At 37.8% G+C, this 9884-nt stretch overlaps 2 protein-coding genes across 2 annotated transcripts; one reads left to right on the top strand and one right to left on the bottom strand.

Moving 5' to 3' along the window:
• Positions 1–1957: 1957 nt before the first annotated feature.
• Positions 1958–6793, top strand: LOC129588912 (tafazzin-like). The gene is made up of 6 exons (XM_055483331.1): positions 1958–2236; positions 2309–2434; positions 3232–3483; positions 4703–4818; positions 5527–5604; positions 6339–6793. The coding sequence occupies exons 1-6, from the start codon at positions 2131–2133 to the stop codon at positions 6426–6428; spliced, it is 768 nt and encodes a 255-aa protein (XP_055339306.1). The 5' UTR covers positions 1958–2130; the 3' UTR covers positions 6429–6793.
• A 359-nt stretch (positions 6794–7152) lies between these two features.
• Positions 7153–8048, bottom strand: LOC129588935 (uncharacterized). The gene has a single exon (XM_055483357.1). The coding sequence runs from the start codon at positions 7992–7994 to the stop codon at positions 7356–7358; it is 639 nt and encodes a 212-aa protein (XP_055339332.1). The 5' UTR covers positions 7995–8048; the 3' UTR covers positions 7153–7355.
• Positions 8049–9884: the final 1836 nt, after the last annotated feature.

Below are 9884 nucleotides of genomic sequence, written 5' to 3'. Positions count from 1 at the left end.
GCACAAGAATAAAGGCAAACATGTTTTTACAAATAATTGTTTGATGTTTTTATTTATTCTTTAGTGGGCTATTGTAGTGCAGCGGTGCCAGCGGCTAAAGATGAAACGAGATTGTTAAATTAAAATCAAAAAATGTGGTTTGGCTGCTGATTTGGGGATCGTTGCAATGGCGTGGAAAATTATTAAAAATAATCCAATATATTTTTAACAATTAATTCTGGAAAACAACACTGACAAATATACCTTTTTCAAAAATTAATTATCGACAAAAATTAGGCAGTCCGTCCGACATGGGCTGGCGCAGGATCTGAAGTTCGTTGTTTAAGTTTCCTTCTTATATAATTACCGTTTGATTTTCAGAGTTTTATTCTCACCGGCTGTTTGCTCAGCATTTTTGTGTGCATGTATCAGTCGTAGTGCAGTGGCTAGAAAAACCTCGTTCAAAACTGCTGCCGACTTAAAGATACAACGCTGTGTTGAAAAACTTCATAAAACCAACCGCATTTCCTTTTTTAAAAATGTATACACTGTGTAATTTACGAATTTATGTACTGTACTTTGTAGTTAGCGAATAATTAAAAAAATCAATTAACAAAATCAAAATCAATTAACAAAGTCAATTTATAAAATCAATACAAAATAAACAAATTAATTCGCAAAGATCTTATTATAAGTTATATTGCGAGCAGGTTTTCACGAATGGATAAATAGTTTCATAAAAGATCAATGCAAATTACCTTATAGATTAATTGTCGACAGAATATAATAAAAAAGGTTTAAAAAAATGTTAAATAATGTGTTAAAAAATGTTAAAAATGTTTAATAAAAGATCACTCAAAAAATAAATTTATACAGATGTTTTTATTTCTTCCCGCTGGCTAGCTCCTTTTGACTGCAAAAGTGTGATAGTTGTAGTGCAGGTGGAGATTTATTGTAAAGGTCATCGGCTGCTTTATTACGTGTAATTGGTGTTTATAGGCAGCTGATGCGTCCGAAAACTGGCCACTGCATCAGCATTTCCAACGAACTTTTTAAAAAGCCATAGATCGAGGTTCCCCGGTGACGTCACGGATCTTCTGCCAAGGAAACGAATCAGTTCAGCGAAAGGCGCTTCAAAGGTCCCAAATGTCTCGACTGCCAGAGAATAAAAAGATAGCCCAAACCTTCGACGAAAGCGTACTTCCGGCTTTTGCTTTCTTCAGCTATAACGGTGGAGCGCTTCCCGCTTTCTTCGAGCTTCTGCACATATGACATGGCCACAGTAGATCTCAGCATTTCGCAACCCACAAAACCGCTTTTCCATCGCGTACAGGATCAAAGGTCATGCCGTGTGGCCGCTTGTTATCGGGTGCACCGTGCAGACAATCCCGACGGTTGGCTTTGACAGGAATAGCCCGCAATCTCTAAACCGCGCTGGGTCTCGTTAAGTGATCAACTAAGCGTGTAGCAACCATCTGCCTTTACTGCCTGAACAGGACAAACCCGTGGTGGCCGTTAATTTCCCACTCAATAAACAAAAACACAAAATCAAGACAACAGAAGATTTAAACATTTATAATTTTATATGCTTTAAAAATGGACGTCGATGTGGCCATCTTGAACAGAACACGGTTCAAATGCTCTGCAATTCTTCCAAAAAATCGACTATGGTTAAGAAATAAGCTCAGGTTGTTAATCAGGGTGCGTAACAGAACTATCGGATTGTATTGCTGAGGGTGCAGTATGGATAATACTGTTGATGATCCCGAGGAGTTCCTGCGGGAGTGCGGGCTGCGGCGGGAAAAATCCCGCATCTACTCGTGTCGCGCGGGCGACCGCCCAGCGGCTGCATGCAGAACCGTGCAGCCAGAGCGCGTGTTAATTTGGGCGAAAGCGGTAGCCACCCTTGGGCGCTCGTTAAACTCGAAATGTCTATGACGAAACAGCTACAACCGCAAACACGGCAAAACGTGAAAACGAAAACGAAGAAAAACCCAAGTTTTTTGTTAATGTTGCCTGTCGATTACCTTCTACGATTCCTTGAAAAGATTATTTTTTTTGGTAATGTAGGCTTCTTTTTCCTGTTGTTTTCATGTTGCTCGAGCATGGTACTTGACAGTCCGTAAATCCTCGATTTTCTGAATATTTTTGATGGATCGCGTGCGGTGGCCGTTTCCCGATAACCCGGGGAAATTGTGGCATGCGGGAAGCGGTCTGACGATCGCGGCGGTCGCCTCCATCAGCAAGCTCGTCCTCGGTACTCGTCTTTAATCGGCCAACTGCGCCATGCTTCTCGGAAATTAATTCCTACGGTTTTTGGTGTGTTTAGCGTTGAACGGTCTGCAGATACATGGCCGCGATCGTCTGAAGCAGGTGCTGGATAATCGCGATCCCAAACGCGGCCTCATCACCGTCGCCAATCATTACTGCTGCGCCGATGATCCCGTAATCTGGGGTAAGGCGAGTTTTAAATTTCTGATTATTTTTTAGTACTAAATTGGTGCAGTTTTCGTGCGTTAGTGAGAGAAGATGGAAAGTTCTGCCATTTTTTCTTGATTTCGCAAAATGCGTGTTTGAGGCGGGCGTGATAGGGCGACTTCCCTGTTCAAAGACGCCGTGTGCGATGTGCTGGAACAGAATGTTAGCATAATGCGCAGTTTTCTTGGAATTTGAATTAAATTGTGCATTATTAATTTCGGAGTTCTCAATTTGGGCAGTATTTTTCATTTAAACAAAAAAATAATAAACAAATAAATAGAGTCAAAAATAATTTGTGACTTCAAAACCAGTAAATCTTTAATTCCGAAAGTTTTTTCATTTCCTCTTTGAAAGTAAAATATTTCTGAAATAAAAGAGAGGCTTTCCAAAAGTAAAAAAAGTGTAACGGAAAAATTAAAATTTTTTCTCAAGAAAGTCCCAAGAAAACCTGATAAATTTCCGAATTAAGTATAAATAAGAAATAAAAGTTTTGAAATAAGGAATATATTTTTTCTCCTGTAGGTTTGTCATTTAAAATAGCCTTTATTTGTGTAGTGTCGTACAATAAATTTTAAATACGAAAATTTCTTGGCTTTGGAAATAAGAAGTTTGTGCAATAAATGAAAAATTCAGGAAGAAAATTAATGAAAATTGTTTTAAATTTTCCAAAATAAATTCGATATCTCTGAAAAAAGCCTAATAAAATTCTGAAATAAATGATGTAAAAATAAAATAAAAATTCCAGAATAGGACCTGCATGTTTGGCTCTTGTAGGCATTCTCCCGTGGCGGCATTTGCGACCGAGGAGGACGCGCTGGTCGATGGGCGCCGCGGAGATCTGCTTCGCCACGGACGCCACGGCCACCTTCTTCGGACTGGGCAAAGTCGTTCCGACGGTGCGCGGCGCCGGCGTCTACCAGCGCGGCATGGACTTCATGCTGGAGCGACTCAATTTGGGCGAGTGGGTGCACGTCTTCCCGGAGGCCCGCGTCAACCAGGAGCACCAGTGGCTCAGGATGAAATGGGGTACGGAAATTCATTGGCGGATTTATCATTTATTTCGTTATATTCTTAGTGATAATTTTTTGTTTATTTATTGGCTGATTTATCATTCATGTATTTATTTTCTTAGTAATATTTCTTATTTTGTGTTTATTGGCTGATCAGTTAATTCATTAATTAATTATTTTCTTTGTAATATTTTTTATTTATTTATTGGCGGATTCATCGTTCATTTATTTATTTTCCTAGTATTTTTAATTTTATTTATTAGCTGATTTATCATTCATCTGTTGATTTTCTCGGTAATATTTTTTTTATTTATTTATTGTTGATTTATTGTTTATTTGCTTATTTATTTTCTTTGCAGTATTTTTGTATTTATTTTTTCGCTGATATATCATTTATTTGCTTATTTTCTTAGTGATATTTGTTTATTGGCTGATTTATCATTTTTTGAATTATTTGTTTTCTTAGGAGTATCTTCTTCTTTTTATTATTTGTTGTGTAATTTTAAAAATATCCGATGGTTGTTTTGTATCAGTTTTGTTTTTATATTTTAATTACATTTGAATTGATTAAACATTGTTGTATTTGTTTGGAAAAAAGCCTTAAAAGAAGAGCATTTCCCGGTTAATTTCATTATTTTGGTTTGGAAAATATGCGACTAAATTAGATTTTGAAAATACTTTAACAAAATTTGTAAATAATTAACGCAGCAAGTGGTATTAATACAGCTGAAAAATAAAGCTGTTTTAAAATGTTAATCCCATTTCATTATTAGGATTTTTCTCTGACTCTGAAATTCCGAGTTTTATTTTAATATTTTTTTTATGGAGCAGTAATGATTTTCATATGTTTTTATTTACTTAGTCCTCGTGTTGATTGAAAGGAATTAGAATTGTTTTTCGGGGTTTTTTAAACAGAAACTAATTTATCATTACTCAGAAATTAGGCTCATTGAGTGCGTTCGTAGTACAGTGGCATTAGAGGATTGGATCTGACGTTGAAATAAAATTGTGCAAAGTTTAAGTGGCAAAAATTTTCGTAAGACTGTTATGACTTATGATAATACGCAGTATTTCAATTTTTCCTGGTCGATTGTCACGATCAACAAAAACAGAAATAAATAATAAAAGAAGAGAAAAATGAAATGAATAAATCGGAGGATTTAATTGTATCAACCATTAATGTTAAGAGAAAAATTGGGGCGAAAATCGGTGGCATTGCTGAGTGTTGTGTGCAGGTGTGGGACGGTTGATTGCCGAATGCGATCCGACGCCCATCGTGCTGCCCTTCTTCCACCAGGGCCTCGACACCGTCCAGCCCAACCGGCCTCCCTATGCACCGCGCTTCGGCAAGGTAAATTGCATTTAATGAGAGAAATCAATGTCTGCAAAATAACTGCATGGCAATTAATCAATTATAAATGTAAATAAAAAAATGGAATAAAATAAGCAAGAAATTAAAGCGTAATTATTGAAAAACAAATTGATACTAATCAAAAAATAAATTAATTATTATTGTTAGTTGAGATATTAATCCCTTTTGTTTGTTTACAATAGATTTGTTTGCGTTGATTCCTTTTTGACATTTAATTAAAGAAAAATAATATCTGTAAAATAATAAGATGACAACTAATAAATCATAAAGATAGGGCCTGAATGATAATAAATAAATACGAAAATATAAAACCATAATTATAAGGACAATTTAATTAGTATGTATTAATCAGCAAAACAAGGAACATTTAATTGATATTTATAAGGAAAAATTTATTATTAAGTAGAATTAATTAATATTTCAAAAAAAATCGTTTTTTAAAATTTAGAAAATTGTTTTATTAATTAGCAAAGAATTTAATAATTGTTATTAGTTGAAATTATTGTGCGTGAATCCACTTTGAATTTTTGTGGCAATTAATTTATGGTATTTTGGTACGAAGTTACTGAGCATTTTTTCTCCTATGCAAAAATCCAGTACTGTAATTAGTGTAATATGCGTTCTGCACAGCCGTGGATGTGTCTTCGGACCGAATACAATATTTTCTGTATTAAATTTATTTTGCAGAAAGTGACGGTGCTCATTGGAAATGTGATAGATTACGCCGAGAAGGTGGCCCAGATGCGCGCTGATGATCTCTCGCCGGTAAGTGCCAATTATTTTACTCGTAATTGACCAAAGATCTTCTGTGATTGCGTTTTTGTTTATTTATTATTTTGTGTATTTATTGGTATTTTTCAGTTAATTTTCCTTAGTTATTTGCAAACAATACGCACGATATGTTTTTAAACAAAATAATTGCCGATTGTTTTTAATTATTTACGGTTTTATACTTTTATTTGTTTAATATTGATTTAAAGCTAATTTCAGCGGTTATTTAGGGATAACGTTTTTTCCAGGATGTTTCTTGACGTTTAAAAATTGAAATGATGGTTTTCTTTTATTTATTTATATTTACGTGTTCAGTGGCTTATTTAGTTCTGCCATTTATTTAGTCACTTATTTGGTTAAGTTAATTATTTACCGTTATTTATTTTCGTTATGTACAAGCCTGGTGACTTTTTTCTTGCGTAAAGGTACGGCGAGAAATACAGATCCATCGATTAGATTGAAAAATAGATGTCGTAAAAGCATATTTATCGTGAAATCGAAGAATTTATCAATCGGACTGATGTATCTTAATACTTGGTTGTGAAATGAAATTATTCTTTTATTGCGATAATCGTAGTGTAGTGGCTGCTTGCAAAACTGCATCATCACTCTCAGCATGTGTACTTTTACCCAAGAAATTGAATGTCCGGTATTTATTTCAGTATTTATTTGTTTATTTATTTAATTAATAATTTTTTTATTCCGTTTATTTTTTGTCGTTGAAATAGCGGGATCAACGGCACGAGATCACCGAGGATATTCAGCGCGTCATGAAATCCCTCCGCTACGAAGCCGAGACCATCCACGCGTACCGATGATCCCAATTTACAAAGAAATTTGTCAAATTATTGCTCCCCTTCCTGTCGGACGTCCGCGGCACGTTCGACCCTTGTGGCAGCATTTTTTGGGATTTTTTCTGTAATGTCCGGGTGGTAAAAGTATTTTTGTGCGAAATTTAACGGTGTGTGTTTGGGCCAGTTTGGGGTGTGGGTGTGTGACGGTGGACGGAAGAAAATGCCGGATTTAATTCGCGGTGATTTGATGCTGGTGCCGATTTTCGAATGCCTTTTTGTAGATGCTGGATTTTACTTGTTGCGTGTAATTCACCGGGAATTTTGGGGGAAAATGTTAGTTTTTAGTTGGAGTATGTGAAATAAATTTCCCGGAGCGCGGAGAAAATCTATTTTTAGCGGTCTTATGTGGATGAATTTACCGGAAAATCGGAGAAAATATGTTTAGTGGGGAGTATGCTAAATAAAAATTCTCGCATGGAGAATACAATAAATTGATCCTAAAATCAAATTTGAAAACAATTCAGGTACGCGTACGTTCAATTTTTTCCCGTTTAATTTTCAAAACAAATGATTATGTAGCAAATTTTTTATTAAAAATTCTGATCTGCTCTCCTTGTACAAGTTTGGCGCAGATCGAATATTTAATCCATAAACGCTGCTGTTAATATTAACAATTTGAAGCCAATTCGGCACGGAGCCGCTGCACTACAACTTTACTACTGATTGCTAAACATAACGGTACTAGTAGCAGTGTTGCGCGCTTTAATAATTATACAATATTTTTACCGTAATGTACGAAAAACATTCAAGATGTAATTAAAGCGAAAATATTTCCCATGAACATTATCCAAAAAGGATCAACAAATTACCGGAAGTAGTAACCACTATCCCGAAAAAAATTCCCGGCGTGGAGATTGAACCGGAAACGAGATGGAACCGGATGCGCCGCGTTTAAATGGTGATAATTGACGCTCCCGACGCCCGGCTCTCGGGATAGCTCCCGCGTCCCGTCGACCCCCTCCCGGACTCCCGGGAACCCTCCCACGCACTGGAACTGCGCTCCCATCCCCCGTCAATCTCCACCGCGGAACTGCCGACACTGGCGGATGACGCCGGCCGGTAAAAGCCATCCTCCCGGGACGCGGCCGTCCCCTCCTCCCCGATACGGATGACCGCCGGGCCGTAGTGGATATTGTGGGTCGTGTAGAATTTATCGTCCACATACACCTCGATCGTCTCGCCCAGCGACATCTCCGGGCGCTGCGCCGACCGCCCACGCGTTACCGACGGAAGCGGACGCACTTCCGGTGGTTTCGGGACTTCCGGTGGGACTTCCAGCGGGGCGGACGCCGGTTTGGGGAGGCTGGGCCGGAAATTGGGCGGGGTGTAGGTGAAGGGGCGGGGCGCGTGTGACGGGGTCACCGGCACCCGGGGGCGGTCGGTATAGAAAGATTTCTGGTGGTTCCATGCCGGTCCGGAGAAAACATCTTCGCGAGCGGCCGTCGGCTCCTCGTCGTGATCGGAAAAAGTGATGGTGCTCTCGTGTTGCAGCGGAAACGCCGCGGCATTCATGTGCGCACGCAACGGCATGGTGGTGGAAAAATTCCAGAAATGTACGCGCTCAAGAAAAACATGCGACTGAATGAAATTCTTGAGCGCGCGTTTGTGTGTTGGATTTATTTTGCTGACGGTGTGTTTTCCGCTGAGTCATTTTCATTACATCATCCGGCGTTTTTTATATATGCAGATATATGCCGACAGGTAGGCGGCATTCCGCATAGAGTTTGTGGAGCATAAGCGATTATAAATAAATCTTTAGCCGACGTGGAGAGTATTCTGTTTGGATAGTGTGTGCTGAACGCGCGGCCGGCAGTGTGTGTCGACCGTTGCGTGTGAGTTTGCACAGCGACAAGTGTGTACTTATACCGGAGAATGCCGCCACTTGATCCTTAATAACTTATGCATCAAGTACAAACACGCGTTAGCAGGAATTAATAACCAATTCATTCCTGTCTTCGAAGCGGTTATTTTCTTTCGATTTTCTCCGATGCATTCTTTAGAAAGTCCACCGGCAAAATCTTACAAATTATTTATTTGGCATTCTTCAATAACAAAGTATGCATTTATATATACTTTAGAGGGTACTATATTTTATTTAATTTTTATAATATATAATCACTTTGATTTACGCACATTTTGAATATAAATATATGTAATTTTTAATATTTTAGTTTATATATATGTTTTTGGATTTTTTAAATGCTTTTCAAGAGAATTATTTCTTTTTGCGATTATTAGCTGGTTTCTTTAGGATATTACCTATTTTTTCATTTCCATTTTTTCCATTTATATATTGTAAAAAATTATAGGAAAATGAAAAAGGGTGTCATTTGATAAGTATTACAGTACCAGCTGCCTGAACGTTGTACGAGTGTAATTTGGAAAATTCAACACTATACCGTATAAGATCTTAATGCCATTGTGCTACGCTCGCCTTCACATAAACTGTGATTCGATTTCTACGCTACCAATTGCTTCCCTTGTGTGGCTTACTTAAGCATGAACAAATATGGAATTTTTAATCGTCTTCATAGCATTAAATCATAAAACTGGCGATCAGCATGTTCATATCAATCATATGTAGACAATGCCAGCTCTGGGCTCGAACAGAGAAGTGTTCGTTTGCGCAAATATACAGACAGATTCAGTAGCACGAAGCATTAAATTTTTCAGCCCACTGTTGTCCGATACAATTTTATATACCGGTAAGTACATAACCCGTGTAATACGCAGTCTGACAAAAAAATATGATTTTAGTTAATTACTCACTTAATACAAAGATTCATGCATACAATTTTGTACCATATTATATGAATTAAAAAATTTATCACCGTTTAGACATAAATTAGATTTTTTTTAAATAAATAGAAGAAAGAAGAATATATGTTACGTAATTAAGAGTCATATGTATTACTATACAAAGCGTACAAATAAATGGTATATGAATTAATAAATTATGACCGCATAAATTATATTCTTAAAATCTCTGTATAACAATGATATTTTTATATAAGTTGTTTATGCTGCCGGTAAGACAAAGGTCAAATCTTCAATACTGTCTGCATATAATATAATCTCCAGCGCCAGAAATACCAATGAACCGTGTGTTGATGTGGCGATTTTATGAAAATTTGATGTGATTAGCGGGGTGGCATGACGGCCGTGTGTCGGTGTAATGCCGGCTTGTTACTTCCGCTCCCGCTGCGCTGTGTGCTACAGTGACGCGCAGCCGGTGGACGGAAATAGCGAAACAGCCTTTAGAGTTTTGACTAATTCACGGCGCGGCGCTCTTAGGTGCTCTTCCATGCCGGTCCAGTGCGTGCCGATTTCCCTTACATAATTCATCAGGAGCAGCGCGGATTTTCATGCCGGTTAGCACGGCGCATTTGTTGCCGGGACATGCTTTTGTCGGCATCACGT

This window comes from Paramacrobiotus metropolitanus, unplaced genomic scaffold, assembly GCF_019649055.1.
Source record: "Paramacrobiotus metropolitanus isolate TYO unplaced genomic scaffold, Prichtersi_v1.0 Parri_scaffold0000032, whole genome shotgun sequence".
In the NCBI taxonomy this organism is placed as follows: Eukaryota; Metazoa; Tardigrada; class Eutardigrada; order Parachela; family Macrobiotidae; genus Paramacrobiotus; species Paramacrobiotus metropolitanus.
Note: the sequence above shows the minus strand (reverse complement) of the source record. Positions and strands in the feature narration are given on the sequence as shown.

What these genes read in the sequence shown, in the direction of transcription:
- LOC129588935 (XM_055483357.1), bottom strand. Translation starts at nt 7,994, where the DNA reads ATGCCGTTGCGTGCGCACATGAATGCCGCGGCGTTTCCGCTGCAACAC.
- LOC129588912 (XM_055483331.1), top strand. Translation starts at nt 2,131, where the DNA reads ATGGATCGCGTGCGGTGGCCGTTTCCCGATAACCCGGGGAAATTGTGG. An exon ending in GTGGCTCAGGATGAAATGGG is followed by an intron (nt 3,484 to 4,702) that starts GTACGGAAATTC and finishes TGTTGTGTGCAG; the next exon opens with GTGTGGGACGGTTGATTGCC. An exon ending in GCGCTGATGATCTCTCGCCG is followed by an intron (nt 5,605 to 6,338) that starts GTAAGTGCCAAT and finishes TCGTTGAAATAG; the next exon opens with CGGGATCAACGGCACGAGAT.